The sequence below is a fragment of the Rattus norvegicus genome, chromosome 4, assembly GCF_021556685.1.
Source record: "Rattus norvegicus strain SHRSP/BbbUtx chromosome 4, alternate assembly SHRSP_T2T, whole genome shotgun sequence".
NCBI lineage: Eukaryota > Metazoa > Chordata > Mammalia > Rodentia > Muridae > Rattus > Rattus norvegicus.
This window is the reverse complement of record NC_141537.1, coordinates 160,570,113-160,589,932: the sequence shown is the minus strand read 5'-3', so window position 1 is coordinate 160,589,932 and position 19,820 is coordinate 160,570,113. Positions and strand designations below refer to the sequence as shown.

The following is a 19,820-nucleotide window of genomic DNA, read 5'->3' as shown; positions in this document are numbered from 1 at the left end:
ATCTAGCTTCAAATAGCATCTGGGGACAAGGCTCTTGTCGTGGGTAATTTTGATTGTTGACTTGATGGAGAACTAAGTCACAATGGACTCAAATCAGTGGGTAAGTTTGGGAAAGGTTGGGTTAACTGAGGTGGGAAGGCAGCCTTAAAGTGGAGAGTAGAGTCCCAGACTGAAGTCCACCCCAGACTGAAGCAGACATGGGAACAATGACTGCATTTGCAGAGCCCAGTGAGGTGACAGGAGGAAACCTGAGTCACCAGATGTCAGAGAAGAAAATACGGAGATCACACAGCATTTCAGACTGAGAGGTGTGGACTGAGACAAGGGTGTGGAGGCAAGAAGCCTCCGTGCAAGGGGATAAGAATGAGTAGAGCCAAGGGTGGTGGGTCAAAAAATAGGGGAACACAATGGGCAAAGCAAAAGTGTGGATCGGAGACTAGCTAGGAAAGAGAGGAACAGCAGCATTTGGGAGTGTGAACTGGCTCCTTGGTGCTGAGAGTCATTGAAGTATTTCGTGTAAGGAATTTTATGTTCAGAGTTCCATCCAAATGTCTTCTCTGATTCAACACTAAGATGCCCTGTAGTATATCACAGTGACAAATAAAGGAGGTGCTGAGTGCTGGCTGCATAGGGAGAGTGAGGTGTGGAGAGATGTGAGAAGAGGGACGGACAAGTGAGAGAAGAGGGATAGAGAAATCAAGGGGAGCTTCCAGATTCTAATGAAGACCAGGAGAAGGATTGGGGCAACGAAGACAGAGAGCAGGGGTGACGAGAGGGTAGCTTTGACAAGCATGCAGCATTCGAAATGTTTCTGGACATACGGCCATCTCCAGCAAATAAAGTAGACACGATCCTGGAGACAGGCTTAAGTGGCAGTGCTCAGGTAAATGAGGGCAAGGTGAATTTGTGGGAGTCATCACTTATAAGTGGATAATAGCATACCCAGACATCTTATGGAAGCAAGAGAGTAAAGACTGAGGCATCAGCCAGTGTAAGGAATGAGACTTTCATGGGTTGAGAGTTGAAAGGGTGAGGAAATCTAGGGCAGCATCCAGATTCTAATACAGACAAGGAAGATGGTTAGAACAGCAAACACAGAGAACTACAGACAGAGCTACATTCTTCCTATTTGAGAGTAAACTAAGTGGGAAGGAACACATGAGGGATGTCCACGGATGTGGGAGAGGGTTTGGAGGGAAGTCAGATCAGATCCTAAAAAACCCAGAGGAAGAGAAAATAATACAAAAGACTTAACAAGTGGCCACTATGTCAAATGAACCAATGACTGAAATAGTTGTTTCAGGGTTAGAAACCCTAGAAGAAAGTAAGTAATAAGGAAAAGATTCCCATAGTTCCTAAAACTTAACTGGTACTTGGACATGATGGATGGATGGATGGATGGATGGATGGATGGATGGATGGATGGATGGATGGGTGAGTGGATGAATGAATGGATGGACAGACAAACATGGATGAAAATACTCTCACATGACTGCCGCCCATTGAAACCCATTGTCTACACCCTTGATTGATTTAGATGTATCCTTCCAGAGCTAGAGAGACATATCAAGTTAACACAGAGCATCCTTTCCAGACTCAGCTTTATACTATTCCCCACAGATCATCAGAAACAAAGAAATGTACAGTCCACAAAAAAAAGAAAGAAAGAAAGAAAGAAAGAAAGAAAGAAAGAAAGAAAGAAAGAAAGAAAAGAAAAGAAAAAACCTAGTAACTTTTCCTAGACAGAAGGGAAAGGTCAGCTCATCTACCCCAGCTTCTGGCAGAATGTCAAGAGCAGTTTTCAACACACCATCCCATCTAGAGAAACCTGCATGTGTGTGCACCCCAATCAGACTTCTTTGGGGAAAGGATGAGTGTCTACCCTACCACTTCATGCTTTCTGGAGAGAGAAATGGAAAAACCTGTCCTCAGCAGAGCTGCCGCCCCTAAAGCCAACAGCACAGCCCCTGGCCAAGTCTCTGGGAAATGCATCAAATCAAACTCAATGATCAATAATAAAATCAACAGCATTCTCAAAGCCAAGGGGGTGGAAATTCAGAAGGGGCAATCCAGTAATTCCTTCTGGGGCTCCACAACACTCACTCCCCAAAGTTAATAGGCTTCACGACTTTCCTAGATATACCTACAGTGTCCCAAGGTCAGGGACAGGGGAGTGATAATAACCGTGGAAGGGTCTCCATGAACCCCTAAGTTCCTTCCTCCCATCTGTGACAGGAAAAAAAGATGGAAACCCCTTGTAAGGGTTAACCAATCAAGTAAGAAACTGTATCGGTCATACAATTCAGCTGGAAGAACGTTCCCTTGTTAAACAATGTGCCTGGAACACTCCGTTGTCTTGGTCTGGAAACTGAAGCTATAGAAATAAATTAACAAGTTCAATAATGTTCATCTTGGGCTGACCTATTGGCAGATAAACATCCTGTCTGGACCAGAGCTGAATTAACCGTTTCAGGGTTTGGAAGGTAAGAGAAGGCAGAAGGAGTGAAGGCAACACGTAAACAACTATTTAAGGAAATTCAAGCACTGAGAACAAAGGAGCCATTTCTTCAAGAATCTTTAAGAACGGGGTGGAAAGAAACAATCAAAACAGCTAGACTTAGGTTTTCGGTCTTTCTGACCTCTATCGAAATTAGTCACTGTGTTTCATGGCCTCTTCTATGACCTGAAAAAAAAAATAAAACCCCACAAAAATCCCATCTGGGCAACAGGAATCCCAGGAGGCAGGGGCTGAGTTTCAGCTTCATGTTAGGAATGAGAAGCATAAGCAGAGAGTGATTTTCCTGGGACCTACTCACTTCCTCACACTAGGGAAGCCTCTATTCTGCTCTCACCTCTCCACTTCTTAAGAGCCTTGGACCTCGACGGTACCTGTAAACAGAATGGCTGTACCTGCATTCTCAGAAACACACAGAAGGGACAGTGCCAGCTCCAGGTCCTGACCCACTGGGTGGACAGAGGACATTCACAGCTTGGTCAGACATCAGACAGACTAGTGGCCACAGAACTAGAATCGTGTGATGAATCGTCCTTCTCAAAGCTTAGAAAAGAAGATCAAAGGCGGGCAAGGCATTATGAGCTGGGTGGTCTGAGACAGCAATGGGGGGGGGAGCAAAGGATGCCAAAAAGGACACAGTGCATCGCCCACATCCCCAAACAAAGCTGGCTTTGTTTCCCTGACTAAAAGTCCACAGCAGAGAAAGCAGAGAAATCTTGAGTAAAATGCAGCCACAAGGCATGAGCTAGACCTCTAGAGTCCACTATCAGGAGAGAGACACTGGGGCAAGAGGAGACAGACGGCGATGAGGGTAAGAGGATGGGAGACTAAAGGAAGTGGACAGCCGGGCTCCACATGGGCCACTTGTCACTGTGGAGTATTAACTACCTACCATGTACCGGTTGGATATCTCAAATGCCACTAAACACATATTTTGTGTCATCTAGAGTTTCATCAGTGGCTCCAGTTTCTCTTTGTCAGTTGGCTATCCTTAGAACGCTGACAACAGATCAGTTAAACACCTGGGGCTCAGTGGCAGAGCCCACACCCCACATTATTGAGACCAAAGTTTGTCAGGGTAGAAGACCTTGGCCACTCCAGGGGCAAAACACCTCCTCTGCTCCAGAAACACACCCGGAGATGCTGTGGCCTTGGCATTTACTCACACACTCCCAACCATCCTGTGTAAACCATGGGGATCCCCTCATCTGTTTAATCTGAATCCTGAGTATTCTCTTACTCAGGCAGCTGTGTCCTCGAGCGCATATGTAGACTTTTGCATGGGGCTGTGTGTAACATCTAAGTAATCTGCAAACTTAGAGTGTAGGTCCCATGGCGAGTGTGTGGAAGGAACGTGAGGCAGAAAACCCAGGTATTGGGGGCCCTGTTCCTCCACTGGGTCACTGAGGAGATGCCTTCGCAGATGACGTGAGGCTTAGTCTCTCACTTTTGCTCTCTGTTCTCTGCCTGAGAAAATAAGTGGTTTGCTCTGCCACAAATACCTGCCCCACTGTGCTGTTTGCCACAGGACCAAAGTTAAGGGGGAACCATCAGACTCTGGATCAAAACAAACCTTTTCTCTTTATAAAGTAAGTAGCTTGGGTATTTAATTAGAGTATTGAAACCTGACACAGTCAAACACGTTGCCTTTCTAGGTCTTGGATCTTCCGATGATAAATCGAGAATCTTGGACCAGGTATGGTCCTTAGTACCTACAATCTCAGTACTTAGTAGGCAGAGGGAGGAGGATGACCGCAAGCCGGAGTCCAACCTAAGTAACACAGTAAGTTACAGGCAAGCCAGGGCTAAATCGCAAAACACCATCTCAAAAACAAAAATCCAATCCAATACAAAATAAAGATAAGGATCTTGGATGAGATGACCGATCTTCATCCATCACTTCAACTCTGACATAGATAAGCAGAGTTCTTATTTATAAATTCTTATGATGCCTAACCAGTGACTGGCTTAATACCTGCCCTGTGGCAATAGATTAAAAATTCTCATTTTGCAAAGAAACCAATGAGCACAATGGAGAGGTAACTCTGTGACATGTGTAAGCTGGGGCTCCATCTCTGGTACCATGAAGAAACAAGAAATAAATGAGGGAGGGAAGGAGGGAGGGAGAGTTGGGGGACATAGGGAAAGGAGCATAGGAGAAGGTGGGAAGGAAGAAAAGGAGGGCAAGAGGGAGGGAGGGAGGAATAAACAACAAAACAAACAAAGAAAGAAACCACAACATGGGGAAGTTTAAAATGTGCCCTAAGGTGGTGTGAGTAGTGAGAAGCATTATGGGAACCACAGACCAGCCATCTGAAACCTCAGCTTCATGTCATATAGTATGGGCAGCTAACAGTTAATAAAGGAAGGCACCGCTGCTCTCAGTTGTACAACATAATACTAACAATCAACACTGGGTAGTTCCGGCAATGCCACAAGGACCCTGCAAAAATGATGAGAGGAGAGATTCCAAGCTTCTGACAGAGTGCAGGGGCAGCTCCTTCAGAGGTGTGATCCTCACCCAGGTACTCGACTGGTCTCACATGCAGGCTGGTGTGAAGGCCTAGCACAGCTGGAGCTTGCCCTTTACTCCTTCCCTAGCACTTCCTGCTGCTGCCACTCCCCAGAGTCCCTGATGAAGTGCAATGGCCTGGCAACAAGGAGATCTGAAGGCAATGTCAGATCACTAGAGTCCAGAGCAGCCACCCTTCCTTCTTCCCTTCCGTCCTTCTTTCTTTCCTTCCTTCCTTCCTTCCTTCTTTTCTTCCTTTGTTTGAATAATTTTTAGGAAATATATTCTGATCATGGTTTCCCTCCCTCACTTTCTCCCAGATCCTCTCCACATCCCCACCCATCCAACCCCAAGCCTTCTATCGCCTTGTCCCTAGAAAGCAAACTGGTCCATTAAAAAGGAGGAAGACCAGGAGGAAGAGAAGAAAGGCAGCGACAAAGCAAAAAGACAAAAAAGAAGTACACATAAGAAAAAGTGAAGAAAATATATATACTCAATGATACACACCTGCGTACACACATATATACTCAGAGATATACACCTGCATGCACACATATATACTCAGAGAAACACACCTGCGGGCACACATATATACTCAGAGATACACACCTGCGTGCACACATATATACTCGGTGATACACACCTGCATGCACACATATATACTCAGAGATACACACCTGTGGGCACACATATATACTCAGTGATACACACCTGTGGGCACACATATATACTCAGTGATACACACCTGCGGGCACACATATATACTCAGTGATACACACCTGCGGGCACACATATATACTCAGTGATACACACCTGCGGGCACACATATATACTCAGTGATACACACCTGCGGGCACACATATATACTCAGAGATAGACACCTGCGTGCACACATACAAAAACTATAGAAACAGAAAGTCAGAAACCATAATAGATAAGCAAAAGACAAGGTAACAAATGCCCAAACAAAGCATTATGAGACAAAACTTCTCCAAAAATACCATTGAGTTTGTTTTGTGTTGGCCATCTCGGCATGGAGCCTCCCTTAAGTGTAGTTTGCCTACAAGTGTAGTTTGAGGCTCCCTCAAAGAAAACTATGGCTTCTGGGTTAGGGATGGAGGCTCTCAGGAAGCCATACTCTACATCTTTCAGAGGTGCTAAGCCCACGATAGTATCTCAGACACCAGGACACCAAGGACCGTGTCGTTCCCAGGCAGAGGTGCCTGCTGTGGTCTGCACAGTATGCATCGGAAACTGACCACAGTCAGGAGACCCTTCTCTCCAACGCACGTCCCACTGCAGCATGCTGGGTCTTCAGATGGTTCCAGATTGTGTGATTAAAAAACAAAGCACGCGGGGCTGGGGATTTAGCTCAGTGGTAGAGCGCTTACCTAGGAAGCGCAAGGCCCTGGGTTCGGTCCCCAGCTCCGAAAAAAAGAACAAACAAAAAAAAAAAAAAAAAAAAAAAAAAGCACGCAAACACGAAAGAAAACCTGCAGACAGATCCCCAAACCCATTCTTCCACCGCAGTGAGGAGGGATGAACCCAGACCCTGGGGTAGGCTTGCTACTAAGAGTGCCCAGGGGACCCTAAGGCACACACGTTATTTCCCATTTGCCAGCCAGCAATCTGCTCCTGATTTGCTACAGCCTGATCCTACCAGGAAGCACCACATTCTTCCTCTACTATTTCATCTCCCTCTGGTCCAGCCTGCCCTGGCCTTGTGTCAGATTAATATTCCTATTCCATAGAAGCCAGACAAAATTCCCTTCCGTGCGGTTGACCTCTCCCGTTGCCCCCAGCTGCCTGGAAGCTTACAGAGCCAGTGGCAGCCACCACCCCTTCCCCACCCTAGGGTCCGGAAGTGTAAACACTCAGGGTGGCCTGACTCATACAGAAAGTTATTAGGGAAGGAGTGAGGTTTTACAAGGTGTCGGAGATTTCACTAGCTCACAGGACCAGAGCGGGTGTCCGGGATTTGCAGGAGAGCAACTGGCTTTCCACCATGGTAAGGACATGGCCCAGGTTATGTCTGATGCTCCCAGCTTCCTAACTGATGATCAAGGCTGGGCAAAGAGAAATTCTGTAAGAATTCAAACCGGTGATGATAGTAGCCAATAGTTAGTGAGCAACTTATCGTATGTTAGACACGGCACTAGGAATGTTTAATGCTTTATCTCTAATGCATTTAATTCCTCAGTGAACGCAACAAGGATAGCACTGCCCCCCCCCCCTTACAGAAAACATCAAGTGAACATAACAGAGGTTTGGTGAGTTGCCCAGAGTGTCACTGGAACACTGGAGTCTAAACCTTTAAACACTGCACAGCACATGCCACCATGCCCTGAGTTTTACAGACTGCCCCTTAGTACTGCGCCATCTTTCTGGCCCATGAAGGGAATGATTTTGAGGACTGAAAATGGCTAAAGTTAAGACCATGAAGGTAGCACATTCATGCCTCCAATTGAGCTGCATCACCTGACTGCAACCCTACCTACTCAGGCTGTGGGACATTAGTCTATCCAGGCTGGTCCCAGTCAAAGCCAAAGCCCAGCCCTACTCTAGAAGATGAGATCATGAGAAAACGGTTCCAGGGAATCAAAAGCGAGTCAAAGAGTCTAAAAGAGACTTTGCCGCCTGCATTGCTGGAAAAGAAAGTCTCTTTTGGGCCCTGCTCGGCATGCATGACTCTCCCTAGCAAGTTTAGAAGCACAGAAGAAGAGCTCCAAACAGACACGTGCACGCTCGTGTACAGAGCGGCAGCCTCACAACTAAGCTGTGGAGGTGCGTTGTTCATGACGGATGAGCAGGTTAACAAAGTGTGGCACACATATTGTTATGTGTATGGATCTAGTCAGCTCCAGAAATGAAGGAAATCCAGCCACGGGCAGGGCATTATGCTCAGTGAGAGGACCAGTCATGGAAGGATAAACACTGGAAGATCTGCTCTCATGATAGTCGAACTCACAGAAGCAAAGGATACCGTCATGTTACCAGGGATTGAGGAGGGGGCATAGGAAGTGGGGCTCTGTGAAGCTTCAGTTCTGTTGGATGCATTGGGTTTAGTGGTTCACAGCACATCATGTGCCCATAGTTAAGGCAGTATCACACGTTGGCACGTAAGCCCAGTGAGTCTCAGGTTAAATGATCACACACAAAGGCAAGACACTGAAGGAGATGTCTAATATGTCTACACTACTGATGTCCTTATGTCCCCAGTCACCCAGTCGTACACACTAAGGTTCTCCTTTTCTCTGCAGACCGGTATACTCCAGATAAAGTTGTTTCTCAAAAAGGAAATTTCAACAAGAGAGAGAGCTGTTTGAGGGCAGAAACGGAGCCAGCTAGTGGGGGAGGTGGGCAGTAACAGAACGAGAGGATGAAGAGAAGGCTACAGTGACACACGTGTATGAAAAAGCCACCATGAAACAAACCCATCTCTCTCTGTGTGCACATTAAAAAGAATAAATGGAAAATATGATAAAATTCAGACACATCGTATAATACAGATGACCTTTAGGGACATAAGACATGGTACTAAGCAAAATAAAAGGGAACAAAAGAACAAATCCTGGTCGGTCCCACCTCTGTACGGTCCCCAGAGAAGTGAAACTCACGACCACAGAGAAAAAGAAAAGTGGTTTCCAGGGGAGGATGGGGTCAGAACTGAATGGAGACAGGGTTTCAGAAGAAAGGGCGGTGTTCTATGGCTGTGGACACACACTGGTGACCACTCAGCTGCACATTCAATCAAACAACACGGTGCATATTTAACTGCAGATCCAGCTTTCCGACTCACAATACTTAGATTTTTCGAGACAGGGTCTTGCTATGTCACCCATGAGTGCTGAGAATGCAGCCTGTGCCACCACCCCGGCTTAGCCATGGTTGTAAAAGATGTGTATAATAAACGATGGGTGTGCCAGATATAACGACAGCAGAAACATACGCTGGCATCTTTTAAAAAAATAATAATAAGCAGAAATCAATAAACTCCACAGTTCGTAGGCTAGCCTGAAACCCCAGTAAAATGGGATGACAGATTTGCCCTAACACGGGTGAGTGAAAGTTAAATCTCCCCACGATAAATTATTTAAAGAAGTAACCCTGCCTGACCAGGTAGCACCCTCAGTAAAAATGCATGATTAGAGATCACTCACAAGAAGCCTGAGACCAACCTGCAGAACCATAGCTTCTTCCTCAGAGAGCCAGTTTCCAGAGCTGCTGGCTCGCCTGACCCCAAGGTGTGCCTAGCCAACAATAGAAGCCATGACCTCGTGATTGCAATTTGATGAGGAAGCCAGAGAAGTCACATGCATCGGAAGCAGATACCTGAACCTGTGATGAGCCCAATGGATAATTTTGTACATCACCTAAAATGGCTTCAGAGGGCCAGAACTTGACCCAAACACCATGTCGACATTGCCATCCTCTGAACGTGTGTCACAGGCAAAGCCAAGATGTCTGCTGCAGGAAGTCGTGTGGTCTGTGCCCAGACTGCGCATCAGCTCCCTCCTCCTTAGGGAATCTCTACCCCCTGTACCTCATCCCTCCCTGCCTCTCAGTTCCATAGACTGCTTCAACTCTGTGGGGAGACGAATCTGGAGTACCTTCTCAGATCACTCCATCCTGGGATGGAGATCTCTGCATCTTTGACGAGCCTGTGAATAAACTCTTGCAGGGGGAAAGGGGGGATGGGAATTGATCACTTCAGTCATTGGCCTGCTTCACGGTAGAAAGAAATGACCTGGTTCAGTGACGTAGGCAATCGCATTCCAGAAAGAGACTTGCTCAAACATGGTCATGGGATAGAGTGTCCAGGAGAGGAGTCAAGATGGCTAGACAAGACTGGAACTCAAACTGTAAGTCAGCAATTAATCCAGAAATCACAGGCTGGTTTCCAGGTAGAGGGGATATGATGAGACATGAGAAGTCACAGTATTTGGTGGAGAAGTAAACACTGTCTCAGAGCAAATTATTAACCTCTCCCTCTCCCTCTCCCTCTCCCTCTCCCTCTCCCTCTCCCTCTCCCTCTCCTTCTCCCTTTCCCTCTCCCCCCCTCACTACCTCTCTCTCTTTCTCTGTGTCATACATTATACCCTGCAGTTTCCCCTAGATCCACCCCTCCCATCAGCCCCTCCCCTCTCCCCCAGATTTTACTCCTTCTCTGTTTCCCTTTTAAAAAAGTAAAAAAAACACAGGTATCACGAGGATATCTGCCCAACATGACATAACAAGTTACAACGACACTAAACTCGAATCTTCTCATCAAGGATGGACAGCAATGCAGCCCAGTAGAAGGAAAGGGGTCTCAAGCATAGGCAAAAGCACCAGAGACAACCCCCACTCTTCCTGTCGGGAGTTCCACAAGAACGGCAAGCCACAAAATCATATGGTACATGCAGAGTACCTAGGTCAGACCCGTGCAGGGTCCCTATTTGTCGCTTCAGTCTCTGTGAGTCCCTGTGAGCCCTGCTTAGATGATTCTGTGGGTCGTGTTCTGGGTCCTCAACTGCTCTGGCTCCTACAATCCTTCCTCCCCCTCTTCTATGGGGTTTTCCTGGCTCTAGTGTTCGGCTAGATGAGGCTTCTGTGATACCAATGTGATTCTCTGTACAGTTTGGTTCTGATGAAGGATCCAACTGAGGCTCTTGACCTCCTCCTCCTGGTTGGGAGGACTCATGACAGCTATACAAACAGTGTGGGCCCTGTAGGCTAAAAATTCCGAAAGCCAAGACAATCGGGCAGTGTGTCTGTGGACGAGCAAGGGCAGGTGCACAAACGGAAAAAAGGACTCATCAGGGCTTCTGTAGTCTGTGAGCCCTGGGGTTTAAAATTCCACATTTTTTTTCTTTTCTACCCAGACTCGCATCTTGGGAATAGCAGTCACACCCAGAAGTGATAATTCCCACCAGCTTTAAGTCCTTGACAGCATGGAAAGTTTCCCTTAGGGGCCTAGGGAAGGCGATGGCAAGGCCTCCTGTGGCTCAGAGCTCATTCCTCCACTGTGACTGCTGCTGTGAGATGCCTGTAGTCTAGGGCGTTCATCTAACCGAACACGTCCTGCCTTCTGCACTTTCATCATTTTCAAGGTGAACAGAGTGACCGGGCTCCTCTTTTGCCCAAAAGCTTTTACTTATTAATCAAAATTAATCCTAAGAAGACTTGCAAAGCACATGGCAGGTTAAGACTACCTCCAAGTGACTCAGTAAATGAGGAGAGTGGGGATAACAGGAAAAGAAAGGGATTCTAAAGAATGAGAGATTAGGGCTGGAGAGATGGTTCAGCGGTTAAGAGCACTGACTGCTCTTCCAGAGGTCCGGAGTTCAAATCCCAGCAACCACATGGTGGCTCACAACCACCTGTAATGAGATCTGATGCCCTCTTCAGGTGTGTCTGAAGATAGCTACAGTGTATTTATATATAATAAATAAATAGAATAAAACGAAGTAAGAATGAGAGATTAGAGGCGCATCAGAAACCACCAGGACAGTGACAGTCCAATCTTAAAGTGGAGAGAAAGACAATGACGACCCAGAGAAGAGAAAGCAGCACAAGGCTCTACTATCGCTCCCTGGTTGAGGAGGGAAATCAATCCTATCCAAAAGGCAAATCAGCAGGCCCTGGTGAGGAGAAACACCCAGAGGGAAAGCCAACAGTGTCACAGACTCAATCCAGCTAGAGGCGTTGTTGAGACTGAGGCTCCATTGTGTGACCAGTGCTTCATTTCCAGTCTCAGAAGACTGACCGACACTGTCATGAGAGATCACATTGTTCAAGGCTAAGCTAACCTAGAAGCCCAATAACAATAACGACAACCCATGGCACCTGGGTCAACTTCCACAGTGCAGTGGCAGGAAGTAGTGATGGGAGGCAGTTGTGGAGAGGGAGAGGCCAAAGGTGGCCACACTAAGAGGCTGAGATAGAAAGTTTAGTTGGGCTGGAGAAGGATTCGGCCCAACTACCTCTGAGGACAATGTTGGAGTCTAATAGACCAGAGTCTAAGGGCAGGGAGTCGCCGAACCTCAGAAGCCACTTATGTGCCATGAGGTTCACTGCTAGAGAGACTGGGACTTCTGGAGTCCTGGCAGAATAGTTAACGTCTACAGCTGTGTCCTCAGTCAGTGTTTAACGCTATGTGGATTTGGAAACAGGCGCTGGTCCACCTGTGAAGACCAAAGTGATGTTTGCTTTTCCTGTTCACAAAACACTTGGGAAAGACTACTAGAACGTTAGGCATGCCAGTATATACAAACTGGTAAGTCCCAGAGATGTGGAAGAACTTGCCCAGGCACAGAATACAAGGTCAGATGCAACCTGCAGAATCTTCTGGTACATAAAAAAGGGGAAGCTTCCATAGGAATGCAGCTCTGTTGGACACGTCACTCTTGACCCATCCAGGCTAAGCACCAGTCTAACAGGTAAGAAAGACGAGACACTGCGCTATGAGCTGACCCAGCCCAAACCAACAGACACCATGCTTAGAAGACCCAGCCAAAGACAAGCTGATGCGTCATCTGTTAGGTGTTCCTTGGTTTCTTCTTTTTAGTAGACTTTCAGTAGCAGTTTGGCTCTATTTTTTAATCAAACATTAATATTTGCATTCCTCCTTTTAAATTTGTCTAATTTTATTTATGCATTTTAAGCCACTCTTGTTTTACATTTCTTTGTTTTTTTCTCTCCTTTTGTAACATTATTCCCCATTTCCCTTTTCCTTTCTCTTATCTCACATTGCTTTGCATTTCCTTTCTCTGTCCTTGCCTTCTTCCTTAGTTTATCTCATTCATTTCATATTGTAAAAAAAAAGAATTGAGACACTCTTTCTCTGTGTAGCCCAGGCTGTCCTGGAACTCAATCTGTAGACCAGGCTGGCTTCAAACTCAGAGATCCCCCTGCCTCTGCCTCCTGAGTGCTGGGGTTAAATGCATCCATCACCACGGCAGTAGTGGCAGATGCCTTTAACCCCAGCACCATGATATTTTAAGTTTTACTCTAAGTTCTTTTAAATCCTTATTTCATGCTCTGTGTGACTTCACTGTTTTCTGTTCCGTGGTCCTTGTTGGGGCACTAGTTAGCTCAGGTTGATTTTCCACACTTTTCCCGCTCTTCTTCAGTTTGGAGCTGTTGCTTTTACAGCAGTATCTTCTCTCCCTTTTCTGAGATTAGTGGAGATTGACTCCCCAAGAATGCCTTGCTCAGTAAAATCAGCAGATACCCAGATCACGACACAGAAAGGTCGGTGTGAGGAACCAAAGCAGTGCAGGGCCGAATCACAACTCCCCGGCTATCTAGATGTCTAGTGGTTGGAATGTTGTACAGAGAATTCAAAATCCATAAAATGATAGATGACTTCAAGAGGAGACAAAGGGGAAGATGAACAAAGTGAAGAAATGAGTTCAGAATGTGGATGAGAGATACAGCCACGTCAAATAAGAGGCAGATGAGAAACACGACGAGGAGATTGGTGTGTGGGGGTGGGGGATCAAAGCAGAAATGTTGTAAGTGAAAAATAATCTAACTTTAAGACAACCAAAATCATCATTAATAGATTAAACCAAATAAAATAAAGACTCAGAGATGAAAGACAAAGTGGAGGTCATGGCACACTCAAGCACAAAAATTACAGTATAAATAGATAAATAATATAAATGAAAACAAATCAGGATGTGGCTCAGTTAGCGAAGTGCTTGCCTTGCAAATATGGCGTCCTGGGTTTAAGCCTCTGCAGAAAGCTGGATGTAATGATGTTATCTGCAACCCCAGCACTTAGGAAGCCAAAGTAGGCACAGCAGGACCTGTTGGCCACTCTCAGCTATGAGTGAAAGGCCAGCTGAGCTCTGCAAGACTCTGCCTCAAAAACCATCTTTTAATTGAAAATCATAACCACAAGTTCAAAGAACTAGGATTAAAAGAGTAGTGGGATAAAAACTAAAACCATGGGAAATTGATTCAATAAAATGATAGTCAAAAGGAAAGAAAGCCCGAAGTTTGGTGGCTGGAGTGGATATCCAGACACAAGAGGTATTCAAGAACCCCAAGTTGGCAGGACTAGAGAGAAGCCTCTCTAGACAACATCACACTCGAACACCAAAGTAAAGATCCAGAGGTCAGGGAGGACCGGAACAAAACTAAGTCTGGAGGCCTGGCAGAACCACAGTTCTCATAAAACTCACAGCACAAGAACAAGCCAGTTAACATTCCAGCCCCAAGGGAACAGGGCTCAGACGCCTCTGCCCCTCTTAGTAGCTGCAGCAACAGATAGCTTCTGAGGTACGGACAGTCCATTTTCTTTGAGAGTATGACTCCAGGTGAGTTGACCACATTCCCAAGAGGAGGCCATACCCAGGGTCATCAGAAGCAAAGAAATGATAGCAATCAAAAGCAAAAGGAATGAAGTGGATGCTACAAGAGCAACGAAGACTGTGGGACAAAGAGTTGCTTCTTGGAAAAAGTGAGTGAGGCTGACAGAGAAGATGCTAACTGACAAGGTGCACTATAAAAGAAGGACATTATAAGAGATGCTCGTTAAAAGCCACGGGATCACCAAGGACAGCTTTGAGAACCCATATTCCAAAGAGCTACGAAGTCTAGAGGAAAGTGAGAAAATGTCTAGATGTATATGATGTAACTAAATTGAACCTAGAGTATGCAGAAAGCTCGGTCAGCAATAAGGAGAGACTAATAGAGCAATAGAGTTTTCCCAGCCAAAGAAGTTTTGGACTAGGCAGCCTCAATGCTTCGTATGACCATATATTATGGTGAAAATAAGTGTGTATTTAGAATTAGCCCTCTGGACTCACTTTAGATGATCCCAACCTTGTCGGCAGCATCTAGAGCATCATAATCAGGAGCCAAGCGAACATACACCTTCTTCTCTCGGTCAGGCCTTATCAGGGTATTGACTTTGGCCACGTCAATATCATAGAGTGCCTTCATGGCCTGATTGATCTGGTGCTTGTTGGCCTTGACATCCACAATGAACACAAGGGTGTTGTCCTCTAACTTCTTCATGGCTGACTTGGTGGTCAGTGGGAGTTTGATGATAGCATAGCGGTCACGCTTGTTCCTCCTGGGCGCACTCTTTTGAGGACATTTGGGCCACCTCCAGAGCTGCTGTCTCTCAGTCCGCCGGAAGGTGGGTGACAAGTGGATCTTCTTTCTGTGGCTGTGGATGCCTTTCAGCACTGCCCTCTTAGCTTTCAAGGCTAATTTATATCCAATAGTATACTAACTGGGAGGGGGAATATTGCCTCTAAATGAGTAACTAGGTCAAAGTATCCATTTTTATTGAAATGGTGCTTGAAGATTTAGCCACAGCAGTTAGGGACGAGAAAGAAATGAAAGATACAATTAGCGAAGACGACATCACATCATCCCCTTTTTTTTCTGTGGCCATGCCACTCGGAAGGCACCCAGAGTTGTCAGAGTATCCCCCTTTGAAGATGATATGATTATGTCCTTAAGGAATTCTAAAGATTCTGTCAGAAAATTCTTAGATCTGATTAACGCCTTCAACGATATAGCGGAATACAATCTAAATATTGAAAAATCCACAGCATTTCTATACACCAATAATCCATAGCATTTCTATACACCAATAATTACTCGATAAGAAAGATATCAGAGGGAGATCCGTTCTTACACACACACACACACACACACACACACACACAATCTAGAAATAAACCTAACCAAGGAACTGGAGGTGGGAGGCTTTTCCTATGAAGCTTCAAAACCCTTGGTAGATACTGAAGAAGACACCAGAGGCACCAGACGACAGAAGCACCTTCACACCCAAGGACTGGCACAATCAACACTGACAATGGCGCCTCCCAGAAAGCCATGTTCACACTCAGTTCAATCTCTATCTAAAATTGCAGTGAGGTTCTTCACGGAGGTAGAAAAATAGAATTTTGAAGTTCATATGTAAGCACAAAATTCCCTGAATAAGCCAAGCAATCAGAAACCAGAAGAGCAAGGCTGGATGAGTCATGGTGTCTGATTTCAAAATATACCACAGGGTCATCATAACAAACAATATGGCGTTGGTACAAAGACAAACAAAAAGACCCAAAAAGAAAGACATGCAGTTGCAGCCACCTGGGATTTACAAAGAAGACGGAGTGCAGCTTAGAGAAGAGAGGCTCTTCAGCAAATGATGCCGAGGAAACTGGGTGGATGTGGACTCCATCTCTCCCTCTGTGTGAAAATCAGTGAGTTTAGCAAACACTTCAAACCTAAGAAATTGAGCCTGCCAGGGAAAATCTTTCAACACAGAAGAATGAGCCTTTTCAGAAAGGAGTCCAGGAGCTCCAAAAAATAATAGCTAGAAGTGAGAAGAAACAGGACTGCATGAAATTTCAACTCTCGCACATCAAAGGAAGCATTTGTCAGAGGGGAGAGGCAGCCTACAGAATGGGAGAAAATCTTTGCCAACTCTATACCTTACCAAGGGTTAATATCTAGAATCTATAAGAACTCAGAGTTAGGCACCAAAGGGAAATCATCCAGGCAGTAACTAAGCAAATGAATTGAACAGACAGTCCTCAAAGGAAGAAATGTGTAAGCAATGAATAAACGCACATGCACAGAGTTCAACACCCTTACCCTTCGGGGAAATGCAAACGAACCTCTTCTAAGATTCCAACTTACCCCTGTCAGAATGCCTATCATCAAGAAGATGCGTGACAAGAAACGCTGGTGCAGAGGAGGGGGCAAAGGGAACCCAACCTAACTACTGGGAGGAACACAGCCAGTATGGAATACTACGGACCTTCCTCAAGAAACCAACCGTTAGACGACCATATGACCTACGCCACTTCTGATTATGTAACCAAGGCAACCCAAGCCAGCACACCACGGAGGTACTTCTACCTGATGTCTACTGATGGATTCACAAATCCCCAAGAGAGGACACTAACCTAGAGACCCATCAACAGATGACTGGAGGAAGACAATACGGCATATGGACACAGAAAAAGCTCTTTCTTTAATTCAGCCGTAAAGAGAAACGTCATCCACAGAGAAGTGGGTGGCAGTAAAGAGAAGAGGCTAAATCAAGCCAGAACCAGGACAGGTGCCGTGTGTTTTCTCTCACATGTGGAATCTAGATGGAAAAACGTATACATATATGTAGAGGAAGAGAGTAGAGATGAAACTATGTGGCCGGGAGAATGGTGTCTACAGGGCAAGTGGGGGGAGCAAGAGAGGGTGGTGCTGGGAGAAAAGGAGAGACATTGCATGCTTTCTCTCATTCCTAAACTCTAGATTTAAATGTCTGCATGCCATAGAAACATACGGAGTGTTAAGTTCAGTGGAGGAAACCATCAGCAGGAGGTGAGGGGTCAGGGGAGTGTATAATGGGGTGAATGTGGGAAAAAATACAGTGACTGATGTCAGTTCCTAAAGAAACCTGGACCAAGTCTCACTCAGAACCTGTGGCTCCTCCCAACACTTCTTGCCCACCACCCTACCAAAGCCTCCCTCTCCCAGGGCTGTGCTTCCCTTCCCTCAGCCTCTGATCGCTGTGTAACTTAGCCGTCTTAGTGTAACTTTAATTTTTTTCAAACCTTATTTTTAATGATGGTTCTTAGATGCTTTAACCTCCCTTGTAGCCCACCACAAACCAGAGGTAAGGGAAAAGAAAAGCTATGGGGGAAGTGGACCTGTTTAGAAAGGTTGTTTAGAGCAACTCCCATCTGTGCTGTCTGGAAATCAGCAGTTCAGTTCACAGATTAGCAGGCAGCAGCAGCTCGACCCACTTGCAAACATTCCACAGATACATCAGCCGTCCATTTCGGTAGAGTTGGGTAAGCAAAAACAGTGACATGACCTAGCAGAGACAGCCAGGCCTCAGGCTGAGCTCCAGTCAGCAGGAGGGACCAAGAGGAACATGGGGAGTTCTTGGCTGTTCCTCTCTCAGCGAAGCAAAGATCAGTGAAGATGTGAGACCCACAAGTATTGCACAGCTAGCTGTACCAGCAAGCCAAGCTCTGCCTCCATCACTCCGTGGAGTCCTGTTTATGTCCCCCAAACATCATGCGTCCTCCACGGATCTTGCCTCAGCACAGGTCAAGACAGGTTTTGCCTCAGCACATGCATCCAACCAGCCGGATTAGTCAGAGTCCCAACAAATGCAGCTCAACTATGCAGAGTAAGGCGGAACAATACATGCATGTCGTCAGCAAAGAGTCCTTCATTGCGTGTCCTTTCACGTGCTTGCTTTAGCAAAACATCCTCTCTTCTGTGTCTGTTTCAGTAAAACATCCCTTCATGAGTCTGCCTTAGCCTTTTCGCCTGTGAAACACTCCTTCATGTGTTTGCCCCAGCAAAAACACCATCCAACACAGCTGACCTTCTAAAGAACCCTTAAGTTTCCACTTCATTTTGGACACACTCTCTCTTGGTCTCTTGGCTCTCTTAGTTCCTCTCCCGTCTCTCTTGCTGTCTTTGCTTCTCTTTCCTCTCACCGCACAGCTCAGTCTGCTGACCAACTTCGGTCTGGACCCTTCCAGATGCCCATGGCTACTTTCTCCCTCCTCTCTACAATACACCTTCTCCTCAATTATACTTTGGAGCAGCCACATCCTCATTTTTCGTTCAATCACTCTGTAGGTAAATGCCATAGTGAAATCCATTACTTTGAATGCTAACTTTAAAATAATAATACAATGAAGATTCAAACATGGTTGCTCTTGGTATTGGGGTTATAACCCAGGATTAAACTCTCAAGAGTTACCAGATAGCCCCTTGTGTTTATGGTTAAACTATTATTCTTAAAGCAGATTTCTCTCTGAGTAAAAAGCTTCAGTCATAGTCTTACTGGCCACATCATCTAGGATGGATGCCACAGGATGTTTTGTTCCATTTCCTCAACCGCTGAGTCTGTCTTTCTGTATTCCTGTCTAAGTCTTTCATGCTCGTCTTATTAAAGAACAGTCCAGTGAGCACTTATGTTCTTGAAAGGAAGGAATTTGACTTATATTCCACCCTGGATGAAGAGTTTTCCTCTTTCTCAAAAAGAATGAGTAGATCGTAGAGCTCGAGACGTGTTTCTGAGACAAGTATCAACTCTCAGGGAACTTGAAGGTTCTAGAAAGGTCATGGACAAGAAAGACTTCTAAGTGCCCCTGCAAGCTCGGTAGTTATGCCCTGACTGTCTTGTGTGTAGATCTGACACCCACCCAAAGCACAGTAATATTCTGGTAAAACTCCATTCTGATCCCAATCTGCAGAAGGCTTTGAAAATGACGCTAATGTCCAAACATATCCCATAGACTCTAGATAAAGACTGCAGTTGGAAGTCTCCTGCAGTGGTGTGTGCCTGTAATCCCAGCACTTGGGAGGCAGAGGCAGGAGGATCAGGAGTTCGAGGTCATCCTCATCTATATATCAAGTTCAAGATACTGAGGGCTACATGAGACCTTACATCAGAGGGGCAAATAAACTTACAGACCAAATAAAACCAGATCATATTCCTGCCGGCACACATACAGGATTTAAATAAGACCTCTGATTCATAAAATAATACTGAAATGTTCAGGATATAATATAAAAATTGACCAAACATTCAGAGAACAGTGAGTGTCTTAAAGAGAAGGGAACCATTAGACAGCAGTGTTAAAATAACAAATATGACAGCTTAAAGGACAAATGCTCTTGAAGTACGCAGTCCGAACCATCAGCAGAGACACAGAAGACACAAAAATGAACCAAATGGAAGTTTCATAATTTAAAACTAAAATGACTTAAATAAAATAAAATAAATAACTCCAAGATGGCCGTGACCTGGCT

At 45.6% G+C, this 19,820-nt stretch overlaps 1 protein-coding gene across 3 annotated transcripts in view; it reads right to left on the bottom strand.

Moving 5' to 3' along the window:
• The window catches only part of Ano2 (anoctamin 2), a 353,573-nt gene that overhangs the window by 292,577 nt on the left and 41,176 nt on the right, over nt 1-19,820 (bottom strand). Inside the window, exon 1 of one of the 3 annotated variants that reach the window (NM_001431941.1) lies at nt 3,408-3,498. Coding sequence (NP_001418870.1) covers nt 3,408-3,458 — 51 coding nt within the window. The 5' untranslated portion in view covers nt 3,459-3,498. 3 annotated transcript variants of the gene reach the window in all.